This window comes from Thalassophryne amazonica, chromosome 1 (assembly GCF_902500255.1).
Source record: "Thalassophryne amazonica chromosome 1, fThaAma1.1, whole genome shotgun sequence".
Taxonomy (NCBI): domain Eukaryota; kingdom Metazoa; phylum Chordata; class Actinopteri; order Batrachoidiformes; family Batrachoididae; genus Thalassophryne; species Thalassophryne amazonica.
This window is the reverse complement of record NC_047103.1, coordinates 23,316,469-23,337,052: the sequence shown is the minus strand read 5'-3', so window position 1 is coordinate 23,337,052 and position 20,584 is coordinate 23,316,469. Positions and strand designations below refer to the sequence as shown.

The window sequence follows — 20,584 nt, the reverse complement described above, 5'->3', positions numbered from 1 at the left end:
CACTATCTGAGTGTGCATAAAAAAACTGCTGTCACACTAGAGACCCCAAAGATTTCCACTGAGCACCAAAGTGCCAAAAGTGACATTCCGTCACATTAAAAGCAATACTCCCCACCTGAGTATTCCTAAGTAACCATTCGGTTGACACAAAGATATTCAAGTGGTACCCAAGGATCCTCCGATAAGACAAAGTGCAAGAGACATCTAGTCATTACCTCAGGTCACTGGTTAGCATCTAATGCTGCGTTTACACATAACAACGACAAGTCACGAATGCCACGAAATACACATTCTTGGCCGCTGATCACGAATGTGATGATTTGGGGCAGAGGCGTCAGGTGTCCTCAGGGACTGCTGCAACCTGTTACCACACATTACGATTAATGGCACGTGTTGCTGGAGAATTATCAGGAACCATTACGCACAGTCAAGAATAGTGTTCCACGTTGTTGCGCACTATTGTGTGTAACAGCGCATCGTTAAGTTCTGTCAGGTTGTGAACGAGGTGAATTGTCTCCACACACACACACACACCCACCCACACACACACACCCATATTCATCCAACCTGCAGGAGCGCGCTGAAGAGCACTGAAATTACAACCCCTGGCAATAATTATGGAATCACCGGCCTCGGAGGATGTTCATTCAGTTGTTTAATTTTGTAGAAAAAAAGCACTTCACAGACATGACACAAAACTAAAGTCATTTCAAATGGCAACTTTCTGGCTTTAAGAAACACTATAAGAAATCAGGAAAAATAATTGTGGCAGTCAGTAACGGTTACTTTTTTAGACCAAGCAGAGGGAAAAAAATATGGACTCACTCAATTATGAGGAATAAATTATGGAATCACCCTGTAAATTTTCATCCCCAAAACTAACACCTGCATCAAATCAGATCTGCTCGTTAGTCTGCATCTAAAAAGGAGTGATCACACCTTGGAGAGCTGTTGCACCAAGTGGACTGACATGAATCATGGCTCCGACACGAGAGATGTCAATTGAAACAAAGGAGAGGATTATCAAACTCTTAAAAGAGGGTAAATCATCATGCAATGTTGCAAAAGATGTTGGTTGTTCACAGTCAGCTGTGTCTAAGCTCTGGACCAAATACAAACAACATGGGAAGGTTGTTAAAGGCAAACATACCGGTAGACCAAGGAAGACATCAAAGCGTCAAGACAGAAAACTTAATGTCTCAAAAATCGAAAATGCACAACAAAACAAATGAGGAACGAATGGGAGGAAACTGGAGTCAACGTCTGTGACCAAACTGTAAGAAACCGCCTAAAGGAAATGGGATTTACATACAGAAAAGCTAAACGAAATCCATTATTAACACCTAAACAGAAAAAAAACAAGGTTACAATGGGCTAAGGAAAAGCAATCGTGGACTGTGGATGACTGGATGAAAGTCATATTCAGTGATGAATCTTGAATCTGCATTGGGCAAGGTGATGATGCTGGAACTTTTGCTTGGTGCTGTTCCAATGAGATTTATAAAGATGACTGCCTGAAGAGAACATGTAAATTTCCACAGTCATTGATGATATGGGGCTGCATGTCAGGTAAAGGCACTGGGGAGATGGCTGTCATTACATCATCAATAAATGCACAAGTTTTTGTTGATATTTTGGCCACTTTCCTTATCCCATCAATTGAAAGGATGTTTGGGGATGATGAAATCATTTTTCAAGATGATAATGCATCTTGCCATAGAGCAAAAACTGTGAAAACATTCCTTGCAAAAAGACACATAGGGTCAATGTCATGGCCTGCAAATAGTCCGGATCTTAATCCAATTGAAAATCTTTGGTGGAAGTTGAAGAAAATGGTCCATGAAAAGGCTCCAACCTGCAAAGCTGATCTGGCAACAGCAATGAGAGAAAGTTGGAGCCAGATTGATGAAGAGTACTGTTTGTCACTCATTAAGTCCATGCCTCAGAGACTGCAAGCTGTTATAAAAGCCAGAGGTGGTGCAACAAAATACTAGTGATGCGTTGGAGCGTTCTTTTGTTTTCATGATTCCATAATTTTTTCCTCAGAATTGAGTGATTCCATATTTTTTCCCTCTGCTTGGTCTAAAAAAGTAACCGTTACTGACTGCCACAATTATTTTTCCTGATTTCTTATAGTGTTTCTTAAAGCCAGAAAGTTGCCATTTATAATTACTTTAGTTTTGTGTCATGTCTGTGATCTGCTTTTTTTCTACAAAATTAAACAACTGAATGAACATCCTCCGAGGCCGGGTATTCCATAATTTTTGCCGGGGGTTGTAGTCTTTTAGCCGACTTGGTGTCAGCAATCAAACTGAATGCGGTGCAGCAGGGTTTAATTGTGCGCGCGCTTCTTCCTCTGCCGGACTGGAGGAGGTGCAGATATGTCTGGCTGCACGCGAGTCTCCTCTCGCTCCTCTGGTTGCTCTGGTTCAGACTCGCTCTCCCGCTCATCGGTTACAACAGCAGGTGTAACACCTGCAGGAAGTGTCCTGAGGAGCTTCAGCAAGAACTGTGGAATGACATTTGGAGCCAAGTTTAATTCTGCGCATGTGACAGAAAACTGATTCATTGTGGCGCGCAGTAAAATGTGACGCCGCGTTACAAGTCCTGTCACAACTTGACAGTTTCCGTGTCACGTCGTAATAACGCGTGACAGTTTGGGTTCCAAGAACCATCACAGGAACCACTACGAACGTAGTCACGTTCTATTAAGGATCACTACTCATCAAGACGGATCAATACGCTCAGTTGCGTCCTCCACAACGTGAGACGAAATGAGGGTGACATTCGTGGAAGATTTTTTGACAGGCAAAAACATGCTCCACGAATATCAACAATATCACGCACCAACACGCACTATTAAGAAACCTATTCAGATGCGTTAAGTCACATTAAGAATGTCAGGAATGTGTCACGAATGACAGAAAAATGACATTCGTAACGCGTCTTGCTCATATGTAAACGCACCTTAAGTCTCACAACCATAGAGTAAAACAAGACTTACCAGGACCATAAAGACTTGGATTTTCATTCTTCTACAAAGGTATTTGCATTGCAAAATTCCTCATGATTTCATAAAGTCTTCCCTGGCATATCTTCGATATTCGAGGTCCCAGAAACATGAACGTCGCTGTTGAGATTAAGTGAATGTCTCTATAGGTTTGACACTTTTACCGCATACAGATACACTTCTGATGGCTGGGTTCAGGAAGTCAGTAAAAGCCTGGATCCCAACCTTAATCAAAGATGATCACAAAACCAGACAAACAAACAGTCTTGATTCCTCATTCATCTTCTCAAATGCTGTAATTAGGGTATCCACTGCTTTCACAAAGATCACAGCATCGTCCGCAAAAAACAATACCAGTAAACCTTTCCTTTCCTGAAGCCACTGTTTTCCAGAACCCCACCCAACCTCCTGGCTATGCATTCTGGTGAGGCCGGTGTTGAGTCAGCTGTCTGGGCTGCTCTCTGGGACATCCTGAGAATTCATGGGATCTCCACCGAGTTACTGGACATCACAGCCAGCCTACACATAGATACTGTGATAATGATAAGAAATGAATAAATTATTAGATTTTTAAGGTTATGGAATCTAGACTTGGTTGAGTCCTTGATGAATTTGACTTTTTGTAAGTTTTTGAACTACACATGCAAACACACGCACCACACAGATATACATACTGGATCGATCGCACAAGTACAATGAAAGCAATATGCGCAATTATACAGTTGTATGTAAAAGTTTGGGCACTCCTGATGATTTCCTTGATTTTCCTTTATAAATCATTGATTGTTTGGATCAGCAATTTCAGTTAAATATATCATATAGCAGACAAACACAGTGATATTTGAGAAGTGAAATGAAGTTTATAGGATTTACAGAAAGTGCACAATAACTCTTTAAACAAACTTAGGCAGGTGCATAAATATGGGCACCCCAACAGAAAAGATACATCAATATTTGGTAGATCCTCCTTTTTCAGGAATAACAGCCTCTAAATGCTTCCTATAGCTTCAAATGAGAGTCTAGATAATGGTTGAAGGTATTTTTTACCATTCGTCTCAGGTTTGCTGTTTTCCGAGCATGGACAGCCCGCTTAAAATCACACCACAGATTTTCAATAATATTCAAGTCTGGGGACTGAGATGGCCATTCCAGAACATTGTACTTGCTCCTCTGCATGAATGCCTTAGTAGATTCTGAGCAGTGTTTAGGGTTGTTGTCTTGTTGAAAGATCCAGCCCGGCACAACTTTGTCAATGATTCATGAACATTGTTCTCAAGAATCTGCTGATATTGACTGGAATCCATGTGACCCTCAACTTTAACAAGATTCCCAGTACCTGCACTGGCCACACAGCATGATGGAACCACCTCCAAATTTTACTGTAGGCAGCAAGTGTTTTTCTTGGAATGCTGTGTTCTTTTTGAGCCATGCATACCACCCCTTGTTATGTCCAAATAACTCAATTTTAGTTTCATCAGTCCACAGCACCTTATTCCAAAATGAAGCTGGCTTGTCCAAATGTGCTTTAGCGACTCTGTTTGTGGCGTGTATACAGAAAAGGGTTCCTCTGCATTACTCTCTTATCCAGCATCTCCTTGTGCAAAGTGCACGGCATAGTTGAATGATGCATAGAGACATTATCTGCAGCAAGATCATGTTGTAGGTCTTTGGAGATGGTCTGTGGGTTGATTATGACGGTTCTCACCAACCTTCGCTTCAGCTTATCTGAGATTTTTCTTGGCCTGCTACTTTGGGCCTTAACTAGTACTGCGCCTGCAGTCTTACATTTCCTCACTATGTTCCTCACAGTGGACACTGACAGCTGAAATCTCTGAGATAGCTTTTTGCATCCTTCCCCTAAACCATGATGTTGAACAATCTTTGTTTTCAGGTCATTTGAGAGTTGTTTAGAGGCTCCCATGTTGCCACTGATTAGAAGAGATGCAAAGAGGGGAAACATTTGCAAATGGCCACCTTAAATACCCTTTCTCGTGACTGGATTCACCTGTGTAAGGAGGTCAAGGGTCAATGAGCTTACCAAACCAATTTTGTGTTACAATAATTAGTGATAAATGTATTCAAGTCAATAAAATGACAAGGGTGCCCAAATTTATGCACCTGCCCAATTTTGTTTAAATAATTATTGCACACTTTCTGTAAATACTAGAAACTTCATTTCACTTCTCAAATATCAGTGTGTTCATCTGCTATATGATATATTTAACTATTAGGGAAACTATTTAACTTCTCATCCAGACAACCAATGATTTATAAAAGGAAAATCCTGAAAATTATTAGGGGTGCCCAAGCTTTTGCATGCAACTGTAATTGCTCTAGTTTTAAATGAAAGCAGAAAAACAGCACAAAAGAGAAGTTTGGCATCATTGGAGACAGGCCTGCCTCAGATCCACTGGCCTCACGTTCTGCATTTCTGCTTCCCACGATGCACCAAACAGAACAAATCTGAAATCAGACCCATCTTTTAAATGAGGTCACGGAAGGAACAATGACATCAGAGGGCGACGGTTACAAACCATGAATGCTGATCACTTTGTGCAACATCAATCAGTCACTTGTAAATGTATTCCGGGTAATCGCTATAATCCTGAAACAGTATTACATTGTGATCTGGCTGCCTGGGACTAGACAAGCCCTCCCTCTCTTTCTCTCTCACTGCATCACTCTGTCGCACACAGCTACAGCCTGGCAGCATTTTCTGAAGCTGGGAGTTATGTAATCGTCAACGCAGCGAGCTGCAGGCAATCCTTCTATTCCTCTCCAAAGTCATCCTCCCCCTCTGTGTGGCAAGCAAGAGCAGCAGATCCACAAAACCCAAAAGATGAGAGTCCACCTACACGTAGCAGATCTGAGAGGCTTCGTCTTGTGCTCCGGCTAACCCTTTCTTTCTCCGTTTGATTTAAGAACTATCACAAAAAAATAAGTAAAAATAAATAAATAAATAAATAGTACAAGCTTATTATCAATCACGCACAAACAACATTTCATCCACTAAATGAAACTGTGCACATCTGCCAGGCTGCAGGCGGAGTTCTTTCATAAAGTGCATTTGTTATGTCACATTTTCTATAAATGGACTTTTTCAAGCTTATGTATTTTGGGTCAAGGATGAACACTGCCAAAATGCCAAAACGTTGATAGGACTAATATTTTTGGGGAAACTACAGATATAAGCTAACAACAGTGAACAATGGATGTTGATAATTACATTCTGGATTCGTATGCCCTTCCAGCAGGGGGCGGTATATCATCTATATATTAAAAGAAAAGTGGCCTCTGTGTATATGTTGTGTACCTTCTAACACAGAGAAACTGGGGAGAGCTGGCATTTGCTGTTTGGTATGCTTATGCATTTTCGGTCAACGATGAACGCCGCCAAAACGGAATGTTGATAGGACTAATATTTTTGGGGAAGCTACAGATATTATGTAATAACACTGAACAATGGACATTGATAATTACATTCTGGACTCACATGCCATTCCAAATCATGATAGAAACTTTGCATAATTTATTACCACCCTCAAAAAATGTCAGATACCTATTTTATAAACACTACCCAATCTAGAACCCATGGATCCCCATGGACAACATGCTAGTCTATTTTATCCCTCATTAGGGTTCAATTAGAATTCTGATTTGTCAACATGGGCTCTACTTTTAGATGTTTCTGGGTTCAACTCAGGACACAAATGATGATAACTTTTCCAGTATTGAGTTAGATCGCCAACAAAGTCAAGAGCTGAACTGCTATACAATGCAAACATGGGCTAACTAAAAACCTCAAAGTAGATAGCTTCTTGTCGCCACTGAAGAGGCAAAAATGCCATTAGACATGTCTGGCAGCACGGATATGATCCCTGTGGAAGTAGGCTAAGCTAACTTGCTGTTAGCTTAGCCTTTTTCTGGTTTGGTGATGCTGTTCGCCACCAAGTCCATATAAGGCGAATGTCGATGATGGACTCGTTCCTGTCATTTACTAATGAAGGAGAGGAAGGATGTAGGAAACTGGCTTCACCGCGCCAGAATGAGGCTATGTAGCTTAAGTTAAGTCGCTGCCAGCAGTCGGTCATTTAAAAAAAAGTTTAGCATTTATAGGTAAGTGTGCATACATTCACTTCTATAAAGAGCCTTTTCATGCTACCGGAAACATCTAATAAGAGTTTTACCTCTTCAATGGCAATAAGAAGCAGTCTGACTTGAGGTTTTTAGCTAGCCCCATAGGCTTACATTGTGTAGCTGCCTAGCCTTTGACTATATGGTGTATTCACATTAGCTATGAGTAGTAGATGCTCAACCTGATGTTTCATTGCTTTCAATCAGATGATTTCAGAACATTCCGCCACCCTGTGCTGTGAGTGCAGCAGCCGTGCACCGTGACAACACTTCCAGTCAAAAGTTAAAAATTTTCTACTTTTACCACCTGCCGTAATGACAAAGACCAACCAGATGTTTTATCTTGAATGATTAGAAAAGAGGGTTCACAAGAGATGGACACTTTAAGCTCAGAGAATCACCCAGTTTTAATCAAGTAAATGTGAATAATTTGTGAAATTTACAAAGAGAAGTTCAACTATACCATCACAAAAAAATTTACTTTTTAAACAACATGAGAGCCAGAGCTTCCTTTTTTAAGCGTAACACTGCGCAAAATGCTAAGCCTCAGATGTTTCTTTCAATTCAGTAAAAATTACATCACCAGTTGTCAGCCACTGGAGATGACAGTAATTCTGCTTTAACATCCAATTACAGGTGAATCCCGTTAATTCTCATTTCAGTTACTAGTGGTCAATTTGTAGACCCCGAAAATTTAGACCACTGTATAAAAAAACATTTTTGTCAAATTTGACCGTATTTGGGAGGGGTGAGTGTGGGTATAAATTCGCACCCACCCCACACGAGAGGAACTGGCACAGGCCTTGGGCATGAGGGGCAGGCACGTGTATAAATTCCAGTCCAATCTGAACCAAATTAGATCATTCTTTCATTATCACAGCATCCACATCATATCCAGTCATTTCTACAAATATTTTCAAGCAAGCACTTTCTGGCTGTTAAAGCACGCACGTTTTAAAGTGCGCAAGTGGGCATAATGTCCAACCTTACCAAAAAATAGTACTTATAAGTATATAAAAAGTAAACTAGAAGTATACTTGAAACATACTTGCATATACTACTTTTTGGTAAGGGCAGTCGTGGGAAGGATCTAAAGAGCAAGGTCACATCCAGATCCGCAATCGAAAAACTTTGAATCATCCAGAATCGTCCGCAGTGACAAAGCCCTCATCACTGAAGTGCAACAGCCTGAGGAGGAAGATGAAGAAATCACCATTATCCAGGTAGGAATCACAGTTCAAATGGTCAAAACTATTGTAATAGGGAAAGGAGAAGTAACAGGAAGACAGAGGTTAGGAATGAAAGGAACAGTAGTAGCCAGTAAACCAGTATGTCTGGTATTTATATTGTGTATTTAGATTTATATTTGCAAACCGCTTTTCTTTTTTACTTTCACTTTTGATTTGCTTCTTACCCTGTGTGCTGCTATACAATGCTGCTGGAACCTCAATTTCCCTGAGAGAGTCTTCCCAAGGTATCAATAAAGTTCCATCTAATCTAATCTAACGGGATTACCTATATTCTACTGTCAACATCATCATTTTTGTCCAGAACACCCAGAATATCTTTTTTTTTTTTTTTTTTTTTTTTAAGGGTATCTGGCATAAAAGAGTGAAAAAACAAAGGAAGGGACTTACTAATGGGTACCTTCCTCAACAACACACTGCAGATAATTTAGTACAGTGGTGTCCAAGGTGCTTCCAGAAAGGGCCGAGGGGGTGCAGGTTTCTTTGCAGCCACTGACTTCAGTAGGTGATTTCACTGAGTACCATCACTTTGAACAGGTGGGATGAGTTCATCAGTGAAATCACATCCTGAAGTCAGTGACTGCAAAGAAAACCTGCACCCTCTCTGCCCTTTCTGGAATACTTTGGACACCACTGATTTAGAACAACATAACAAATAGTGTGTTAGTAATCTCAATCTTTCAGAGTTGCTTATAATGACTACAGTGTTAAACGTTTTTACTCTGAGCTGATTGTATCAGTGTTGATTCTATTCTCTACAGGTGTTATTTTATTCTGTAAAAGTGTCGGTTTTCATCTTTGTCCAAAAGTTGAGTCAGAAATAAGAACCTCCCCCCCCCCAAAAAAAAAACCTTTCTCGTTATGAGTTCTGGATGCCAAAACCCAACCTGATGCTTTTGGCACTTTTAATGTTGCCATAAATCCTGCCTAAAAATTCAGAGTTTAAATTTTTTTTTTAGAGTTTTAAAATAAAATAGTATTGAAGTACTCTTTACAGCATTGAAAATTACACTGTTGAGAGTTACAAATTTCAAGTCTGGCAGCGCCGCATATTTAATTCTGTGGACGGTGTCAAATTTAGTCTAAAAGGTTTGGTGCGAGATATAAACACATTGTAAAATTCAGCTCCGTCAGAATTGATTTTTTGGCCTTCATGAAAAGAAACAAACCCACTCTACAGAATATGTTTGCAACTACTGCTGAAAACAATAATCCAGCAATTCCAAAATTTGTTCAAAGACGTGCAATTCAGCTACAGTTTGACAAACTTCACATGGGAGATTCAAGCCTACATCTGAACAGTTTCATTTTTGTTCCATAACTTTACTTTGGACATAAAAAAAAAAAATCTAATTAATCAAAATTAAAAATTCATTTGTGTGCTCATTAAATTTTTTGTGTGTGTTTCAGTTGCACATGGTTATCCGGTTGTTAAGCGCTGACGTACCGCATCACGTGATAAATCTGTTTCCGGGTCCAAAGACCTCCAAGTTTACAATTAAAGTTACGTCTGTTTGATCCTTTTAAGGATTTACAGTTTAAATTGTGTTTGTGTTTACACTGTGCGCAAACCTCCGTCCCTCCTTTCTCCGCCTCCACCTCCGTTAACCGCATTCGTCTGGTTCTATGGTCAGAACACTTAATAAAACTTTTTTTCTTTTACTTTACATATTTTATTATGCACAGGTAAAATATATGTTTGTTTGTTAATAAAAATTATTTATTACAATAAACAGGACGTTAAAGTGCAAACTTCACTTTCTCCCCGAACGATATGAACAGGAAGCGATCGCAGCTCGCAGCAACTCCCATTGAAAATAATAGAGAAACAACCTGAGCGTCTGACATTTTTACATAAAACAAACGCAGTAACATCTAAAAACCCAGTTAATATATCGAGGAGAGTTTTAAGCACAATATGCAAAGACTTTTATGTTGCGATGTTAATGGTGTTGTCCGTGTGCAACGGTGTAAGTGCAGCCTGATCAGATCATCTCAGTGCAGTTCTCAATGTTAATGACAGTGCGCCTTTTTTGTTTGGAGCCGGAAGTTGAAAATCACGATGCGTTATGTCACACTTAACAACCGAATTGCAGTTTGCAACAGCAGATCCTCCACATTGGGATTTGGCACATGTTTTACATGGGACCCTTCCTGACGCCACTCCAATTCGACAAGGAGAAAGACATCATCTGAAGATATTTCAAATTCTGTACTTATAATTCAGGAGAGCCAATAATTCTGAGCTGGACTGTGACTCGGCACATGTATGTAATTTGGTGTACATAGACAACAGTGGAGGGTTTATTTTTGCGAGAACCTCTCTGTGTGTTTGTAGTTCACAGGTTGCGATTACTTTTGTGGAGTGATGAATTTAAGGTTATGGAAAATTTGTGAATCGATCTGCTTCAAGACGTTTCTTTTCGGCTCTTCTTTAATGTCTGTTAACCTCAGGAGATGTTTACCACAACTGGACTTATTGTTGGTCTTCAAGAAGCTTTGCTTCATCAGAACTGAAGAAAAAAAAAAAAAAAAAACGAAACCAAAGCCAACTCGTTGGTGGCTTTATCCATCAACACCAAGAAGAAAGGCTCATATGATGGATACATCCTGGAAAAATAGCTGGCATGTGGGAGAATGCTGCATTCAATGCAACCTGGGAACTTATGAAATTCTGACTGGGATGAGGAAAAAATAAACGATGACCCCACCAGAGGTCAGAATTCATACTCATGAAAGCGTTCTCAACTTCGACTTCTTGATTTGATTCTATTCCCCAAAGCAGATGCTGACATAGTAAACACAACCCAACACATCATGGCCAAAACAATCAAATCTGGAGTTTAAAATTCCCAACTTCAAATGTGCACTAATGGAGAAGATGTCTGGGCCTACGTTGGACCTTATAGAGTCTTTCAGGTACCCATCATCCTATGCGCATGTGCATGGGGGTGATTCTGGCTCAACTCGCCCGTTATAAACAAAATTTTTGTCATCGCTTGTCACACACAAGGATTTTGCCAGCATGAAATGCAGCCACCAACGGCATTCAAATATAAGTTAATGTATGCAAAGATTTTTATTTTTTATTTTAATCAAATCCCATGATGGATCACACCCAGATTACATGCCATGGATATTCCCATTCCAGAAGATCCTTCTCCCCCAACAACTCAGAGGAAACAATGAATCTCAGTGATAATATGTTATCACGGGATTGAAACCCCCCCAAGCGCGCGCAAAGAATCATGGCACCCTGAAGTCGAGAATAATGCTGGAGGAACAGCTGGTACGTGCTGCATCCAGGTCCGAACATACTGCATAATTTTTACCCCGTGAATAAATGGAAAGAAAGAAAGAAAACTGACAGAATGAGGAGGTGATGGTCTAGTGGTTAAGGCGTTGGGCTTGAGATCAGAACATCCTTGGTTCAAATCCTAGCCTGACTGGAAAATCACTAAGGGCTCTTGGGCAAGGTCTTTAATCCCCTATCGCTCCTGGTGTGTAGTGAGCATCTTGTATGGCAGCACCATCAGGGTGAATGTGACGCATTATCTGTAAAGCACTTTGAGCATCTGATACAGATGGAAAAGCGCTTTATAAATACAGTCCATTTACAGAATGGCGTCTTATGTTGTTTCTGGTTTTTAGTTCCTGAAAACATTGCACTTTTTTGTAAGGAAATTTACTCAAGATTGTTTTGGGCTAAGATAGACATATTTTTTTTGGTCACACTTAAAATAGTTGTCCTCTTTAAACTTGTCATAACTTATTTAATTTTTTTTTGGGGGGGAGGGGGGGCATTTATTGCATTATAAAAATATATGCAAGTAGAGCACTGCACTCTTAGAGTGCAAAGCTCCGCCAACACTAGTTTCCAATTCCACAAATTTTTATCTTGGAAAAAAGTTTCAAGATCAAAGTCCTGTTCGAAGTGGGTTTCCATTCACTGTTTCACAATTGTGAATCTTGCGCCATCCTGCGGTCCGCGACTCACGCGAGAGGTCAGTTTCAGCAGAGTTCCAGTTCAAGGCACAATGTAAACAAACCTCGTGAAGTATGGACAACAAGACAACATCGGGGCACAGCAGAAGTCCATCACAGGTGCTACACCTCCTCTAGATAACCCTCTCAACTTGGGAAACGTGTCATCATATCGCACGTGAACTTGCTGGATCGACGCCATCCACATCGTTACCAGCCATTGCTTACATGTGCTGTGAGATGCCGGAACCCTGCTGGCACCGCAGTGCATCCTGGGAAGTGCACGGGGCTGCCAGTGGGATTATGGGAAACATTAAAGTACCGAATAAGCTAAAATATAATACAGAATATAGATCAAAAGGGCATTTCAATGTTAAAATCAAATATCTACTAAATCCGCAATACGAGTCAGATGCGTATAAAACAGTCTATTCATTGAGCGCACCAGTTTGCACCTCACTGTCACAAATGAGTGATTTGAGGCATTTTTGATTGAGATTATAATGCAAAATGTACACCAAATGGGCTTTTCAATATTAAATTCAAATGTCCACAAAATGCACAATCTACATCAGATCCAGATCAAACTTTGTCAGGTCATAGTGCGTGCCAGTCTGCACCTCACTTTCAAATATGAGACTGATCAGGACACATTTCATTAAGATATAATGTAAAATATACATTAAATGGGGTTTTCAATGTAAAATTGAAATGGCCACAAAATCTGTAATCTGGATCAGATCCAGATCAAACTTTGTGAGGTCATAAAGGATACCATCCCACATAACGCTGTCAAATTTGAATTAAATTTGTTCTCTTTTGACAGAGTTATGAATTTTGAAACATTTTCCTAACTTTGACCTATGACCTTGGAAATTTAATCACTTCTTGCATATCAGGATATTAATCCTCTGTAAAAATTCCACAATGATATATGAAAAATTGTGGGCTCCAGGCAGCTCACAGACAGACAAACAGGGCAAAAACAACCTCCTCCAACTTCATTAACGAAAAATGAACAAACTACAATTTTGCAATGGACTTTAAAAAAAAACACTTAACAGCTAATAAAAATTTTAATTAAATAAGAAAGAAAATCCAACCTAATTTTAGACACTTTCTTTTAAAACAAGCTATCTGACAATATATGGGGTTTCAGTTGTATTTTTTGTGCTAGAAATAATCATTTTAAATACCTTTCAGTTTTGGCCTGTTGCACAAAGAAGACGGTGACCTGTGCACGTTTAGAATTTTTAATTACCATACAGATGTGTTTATATGCACAGAGTGCACGCCATTTTTCAGGGATGTTTAAACCTGTCACCCACCAGCAGCTGCACGCATGCAGCCCGGCTGTTAAAATGCTGCTGCTGCTGAGCCCCAACAAACCGGTGGAACAAACCTCAGTGTTTACGGTGGGGATTTTTAGGTTTTGTTTGTTTGTTTTGTTGTGCATCTTGCACGCGTGCACGGTGCAGCCAGGCCTCACCTCCTCCAGCACGTTCACCGTGTTCCTGCAGCTCTGCAGCCGGGTGGTGAAACTGGACGTGGTCGGGGAATTATAATCCTCTGTCGTCTCCGAGAGAAACTCGGACACCGATATTTGATCCGGCATCCTTCGGCGGCGGGATGGGAGAGGGGGGGCGGGGGGAAACCCACGGGAGGGTTCGGTGATTAAAAACAAAAAAAAAAGCTCAGGAAGTCAAAACCATGTACAAATAAAAAAATTTAAAAAAGAGGAAAAAAGCACTGAAGGCACGGAACGCAGGGGGAGCTGTGGTGTCACCGGGTTTTTCCTCACGAAACTGAAAAAAAAAACAAAAAACTATGGTGTCTGGTCGCCGATCCCCCCGCGGCCCACAGCAGGAGGGATTCTCCGGATTTTCCGCAGCCTGTGTGCCCTGTGTGCGGCTGCAGGGTGTATAAATAGTGCGTCTAAGTGGAGCTCGGCGGAGAGAGAATAGCGGATGCCCTCATTATGCTCTACAGATGTTCACCGAGCCGCCCGTCGTCCGAAAGCCCGCAGCTAGCAGCCCGTGTGTCACATTTAGCATCGTCCCGCAGTCTGCCGAGGTCGCCTGGAACCGCAGCGGGCTTCGGTTCAATCTTCTTTCGCTGTACTTTGAGATTTCCAGAGGTTTTTTTTGTTCCGCTTAAACGCTGCCGCAGACTTACTTGTCCGCTGCGCTCGCGCTCTCTCTCTCTCTCTCTCTCTCTCTCTCTCTCTCTTTCTCTTTCTCTCTCTCTCCCCCTTTCTCTCTCTCTCTCTCCCTTTCTCTCTTTGCTGCTCGGCTGCGATCAAGCTGCTGCGCAAAGGTGGCGGCAGAAGCTAACGAGGGAATGGGAGCGACTTCCGGTTTTCAAAATAAAACATAAAAATTCATAATTCATTTTGTGTAAAATATTTGTATACATGATTGCATATAATGACACATCATAACAAAACATAACATTCAATAAAAACAACTATCAATCAAAATCAGGTAACATTCGTTATACTAAAATACAGATCATAATTTGCTTTAAAAATATCTGTACTAAGAATAATACATGATTACATATAATACATCATAACAAATCATAACATTCAATAAAAACAGCTATCAAAAATCAAAATCTGGTGGCATTCGTTATACTATAATACAAATCATAATTTGCTTTAAAAATATCTGTACTTGGGGATAAGACCACTTCAGGTGGCAAACTATTCCAGATCTTTACTGCTCGGTTACTAAAGAATTATTTCCTCACATTTAATCTAGATCTATTAACTTCCAAGCACCATTTATGCCCTCTAAGGCCAGTATACCTTCTCAATTCAAAAAATACCGTGGGGTCAACATTCTCAAAACCATGCAAAATTTTGTATATTTCAATCAAATCACCTCGAGTTCGTCTGTGTTCAAGACTTGTGAGACCAAGTTGCAAGAGCCTATCCTCATAAGGCAAATTTTTAAATTCTGGAACAAAACAGAAAATTTTGTGACCCCGCGTAGTCAGAATTTTTTCGAGGGGAGGTGAGGGGGGCGGGGGTGAAAGTTTATGGCTTTTATTGAATAAAATACGCATCACAATTGCAGCCAAACACAATATAACCACTAGGGGCCATTGGCAGCCACAGTCCAGTGCTCAGCGACAATCCCAAATTTATCTAAAGTCTGGGTCTTTTAGTGAAGGTTAGGGCGAGTGGCTGGCGATCACCTTTGTATTTCTTCTGTTTTTCTTGTTGCGCAATGCTGACAAATGATACTGTATTTGTTGTCTTTCTGCTGCCCGATTCTGTTTTTTTTTTCTCTCTCTGTTTGAGGTGCGGCGCCATCCAGAGATGGGATTAGTGTCTTCTTCTGCATGCCTCCTGTCCTGTCCACCAGCATGGACTCCCAAAATTTCTCAAAATTTCCTGTATATTCATATTGTCAATTGTGTCGGTAGCATGGCCAAAGCAGAAGGTCACCCCTTTGAGTTTGGTCTGCTTGAGGTTTCTTCCTCAAGTCATCAAAGGCAGTTTGTCCTTATCACTGTTGCCTGTGTGCTTGCTCTAGGAGCTGGTAACATCAGACCTTACTTGTGTGAAAAGCCTTGAGGCAACTTTGTTGTTATTTGGCGCTATATAAATGAAAGGAAATGAAAAAATGTAAAGATGCTACCTGGGTCAGGGAGCAGAGAAAGAACCAGACCCATATTTTGAAATTGAAAATGTAAATGGAAAATGAAAATGTCTTGGACAAAATTATATAGACAGAGTTTGGTTGAGGAAACATGTAGGCTATTTAATAAATAAAAATAATATTTTTAAAAAGTCAGCTGCACCATAGTTTCATGAGATGTGACAGTGGTTACACTGCTGCCGCTGCTGTGGTATCACAGAAGTGCCACAGGCTGCCAAAGGAGTGCCACTGAAGTGTCAAAGGCTGCCAATGGAGTGGCACAGTCTGACACAAGAATTAAATAGAATTTAATTTATTTAGTACAATTCAATCCACATACCAAAGTATATATATATATATATATATATATACATACATACATGGATAACACAATAAAGTGAACAAAAATTATTTCCATTGTGGTACATACATAAAACAAATAATTAAAAGCATATAAACAATAAAAATAAATAGAAGATGAATGAACAATTGTAACATTTTAATATAGGTTAATAATACAAGTACACATAGCTAATATAAAAAAGCTAACATTTGTAGTATAACACCAGCGACTTAATGATGATGCTGATAATAATAATAATAATAATAATAATAATAATAATATACATGCTACAAAAGTTATAATAAGAAATTAAATTAAACATTTAATTTCACGCAGTTATACAGTATCAACGAATGAGTAAATCAAATGATTCCTTTCATTTATTATACTGAGCTGAAATAAACTGACTTAATGGAATGGTTCATTTGCATCCCTGTAAAATCAATGCCATATCAAGCCATCTGTGCACAAAGTTAACAAAAAAAGTTCAGCTCCCATTCAGTGCTTTATGAAGCCATTAGTATTTAAAAGAAACAGAGGACAAAAAACAAACAAACAAACAAAAAAAGACCAGCTCTATTTCATGGCACCCATTTCCGTTAGATCGTGCCCATTTCAGGTAGCTTGACTCACCTCACACTCCCCCTGGATGACGGAGACGAGGAGCCGATCTGCGCATGCGCGATGAAACTGCAGAAAAAGCAAAGTGCTGCTGAACTAAAGGATAAAAGTTTAAAACAGAAAGAAAATACAAAGCAACGCTAACAGGACAACTATTTCACTATAATTGCCAATTTAAAAAAAATTGTGTTCTTGAGTCATATTTAGGTCGCTCCCTTCAGTGTTATCAGTCAAAACAGCTGCTTTCAATTAGAATGTTTGTTATAAAGCTAATGTTGTTCATAATAACCCCAAAATCATGTAAAGTTTACATTTCCATATTTCCTCTTTATGATCCATCTAAATACTAATATACAGGGATTGAATCAGTGTGTAACAGACAGCAAAAGTATCTGAGTGGATGAGGAGCCGGACCTGGGTTCGAATCCCACTCATGTCATTTGTCTGTGTCCTTGGACAAAGCACTTAATCTGCGTTGTTTCAGTCCATCCAGCTGTAAAAAAAAAAAAAGGCACTGGTCTTGGCAGGGTAAGTAAGTATGAGATATCACTGTGAAGTGCTTTGAGGATCAGCCTTTCTCAGAGAGTAGTCTGTGGTCCATTAGCGACCCCTAATGGTCCCTGAGTATATTGGTAAAATATCACATTTTAAAATAATATTGTATTATTATATTGTAACTTAAAAGTGGTTCAGAAACTGTTTGAAAATGACTCCAAAGTGTAGCTACTTCATAGTAGCATATACGAGTATGTATTATTTTAATGAATAACTCATCAATCCAAAAGTTGGAGCTGCCTGTTTTATGACGCTAGAATGTCTGACTGTTTAGGTTGTAATTTGTCATATACTGTTGGAAATGTAAGAAGACAGGCAGTACAGTGGCTTAGTGGTTAGCACTGTTGCCTCACAGCCAGGAGGTCATGGGATCGATTCCTTCCTGTGGCCTTTCTGTGTGGAGTTTGCACACTTGGTCTGAAAAAATGTGAGAAACACTGTGCTCAGTGGAGAAGTCCAGTCCTTCAAAAAGCAGTTAAAGCATGGAATAATATCAACATTATTACATATACAGATAGGATTAGATCCAACTCAGTCCCTTCACTAAAAAAAATTAAATTTAGTTTCTGCAGCATTTCACAATGAACAGCTTCCAGTTGGAGATAAAAAGAAAACAGAAACCCACAATTATGTGGAAAATCCATAACATAAAATAAGCAAATAAATACATAGAATAAAATAAATACAATTGAAAAGCCACCATATGAATTCCAAATTGGCTAAATGATATCACATTTCCAATGAGTTTAAAAAAGAGTTCGTTTTCAACTTCTTAAAGTTTGAGCAAACTTTGTCATCATTCCAAATATTGTAATATAAATGATATTCCAGCCTTTGAATTAAAAAAAAATATCTCAGGTTGAAAATGATGAGTATTTATGGCTAATAATTCAAATCTTGGAAGAAAAGTGTTGCATCAGAATTTTGCAGAGCCCAAGAAAATTAATCTTAGTTTTTTTTTTTCAGACCATCAATCCAAAAGCCAAAGTTATCTAATTTGTAAAGATAAAAAATGTGTGTGTGTGTGTATGTATGTATAAACAGATAGATAGATAGATAGATAGATAGATAGATAGATAGATAGATAGATAGATAGATAGATAGATAGATAGATAGATAGATAGATAGATAGATAGATAGATAGATAGATAGATAGATAGATAGATAGATAGATAGATAGATAGATAGATAGATAGATAGAACATATATGAAAGATAACATTATACAAAGGTAATATCATTTTTTTAAAACTAAATATAACAGCCTGTGATACTGAATAACACTTGCTATAATTTTATCACTCTTTTTAAAAGTGATATTATATTAAAACAGAGGAATACAACAAAACAAAACAAAACACCATATGTATCTTAAAGTACACAATCATAAGTCATACACGTTTGCATTACACGACCTCTTTGAAACCCACGTATGGAGCGCCACCTCCCGGTCATTCTCGGAAGCATTTATTCTGTCTTTGTAGATAGATAGATAGATAGATAGATAGATAGATAGATAGATAGATAGATAGATAGATAGATAGATAGATAGATAGATAGATAGATAGATAGATAGATAGATAGATAGATAGATGTAATTATTATTTTTCTCTATTTTAAAAATATCCATGATAAGATTTTCCAAATAAACGTCATATAATTTATGTAGTGTATAAGATATTTCACAGTTTATCATATCTTTTGTATTATTTGGCAAAGAAAACAGTCATATCAAAGACAAGCACAAAAGAGCAAATGTTCAAGATTTTCAGTATCACTTAAAATAAAATGTTTAAATTCAGGATGCACGGAACCAATATTTTCAGCAATTGTCATTAAATAATAGTTTTCTTCTTCTTCTTATAATAATAATAATAATAATAATAATAATAATAATAATAATAATAATAATAATAATAATAATAATAATAATAATAATGTGACAAGTGACAAGTGACAAAGTTTTTTATTCGGCACACAAAATATTCAAATAGAAAAAAATGAACAATTCCACAAACAAACACAGACAAAACTAGTGAGTCCGAAAGGGTGTGGGCTGAAGCAAAGCTTATTAGCGCCCACCCCTGCTAGTACAAGTCCAACAATTCTAATCAGTCATATTTACAAAAATATAAATTCACTACTACATGTCGACACACAGACATACACATCAATATACTATTCACTTATAATTATATTTATATAGTACCAGATCATAAGAAAGTCGAATCAAGGCACTTTATGCCAGTAAGGACTAACCTTACCAACCCCCAGAGCAAGCACTAGGCAACTGTGGTGAGGAAAAACTCCCTATAAGGAAGAAACCTCAAGCAGACCAGGCTCTTGGGGGTGACCCTCTGCTTGGGCTGTGCCATATATACCTATATACATACGTATATACTTTACAAACATAAATATATACATACATATACACAGTCACTTATATACATATACATATACACCTACCCATATCTATATATCTACATACGCATATACATACCCACACATTCAAATATACAATAAGTCCCACTTATAAATTGAACATTCCATATAAATCAAATTATATTTGCTTCTTTATGATACTTAGACATAATGTTCTTTTTGAATAGTTTCTTAAATCTCACTAAGGTACTACTCATTCTAACCTCTGTTGAACATTTGTTCCATTTCCTCACCCCAACCACAGACACACAAAAACCTTTTACATTAGTTCTTACTGGTGGTTTCATAAAAATTGCACAACCTCTTAAACTATATCTGGATTCCCTCAATCGGAACAGACTCTGGACATGTCTCGGTAAGGCTTGGTTTTTCGCTCGAAATAAAGTTTGAATTGTAATGTAATCGACTAAATCAATGAATTTTAATAAATTTAAAGACACAAATAGAGAATGAGTTGGTTCACGATATTGTTTATTGCAGATGATTCGTATGGCTCGTTTTTGCAAAAGGAATATTGGATTGGTGTTTGATTTGTAAGTGTTTCCCCATGACTCAACACAATATGTCATATATGGTACCATCAGAGAATGATATAAAGTAAG

General features: G+C 38.7%; 1 protein-coding gene across 1 annotated transcript in view; it reads right to left on the bottom strand.

The window, feature by feature from the left end:
• Window positions 1-14,042, bottom strand: part of asap1b (ArfGAP with SH3 domain, ankyrin repeat and PH domain 1b) — a 152,526-nt gene extending 138,484 nt beyond the window's left edge. Inside the window, 1 exon segment of the mRNA XM_034167262.1 lies at window positions 13,865-14,042. Coding sequence (XP_034023153.1) covers window positions 13,865-13,990 — 126 coding nt within the window. The 5' untranslated portion in view covers window positions 13,991-14,042.
• Window positions 14,043-20,584: the final 6,542 nt, after the last annotated feature.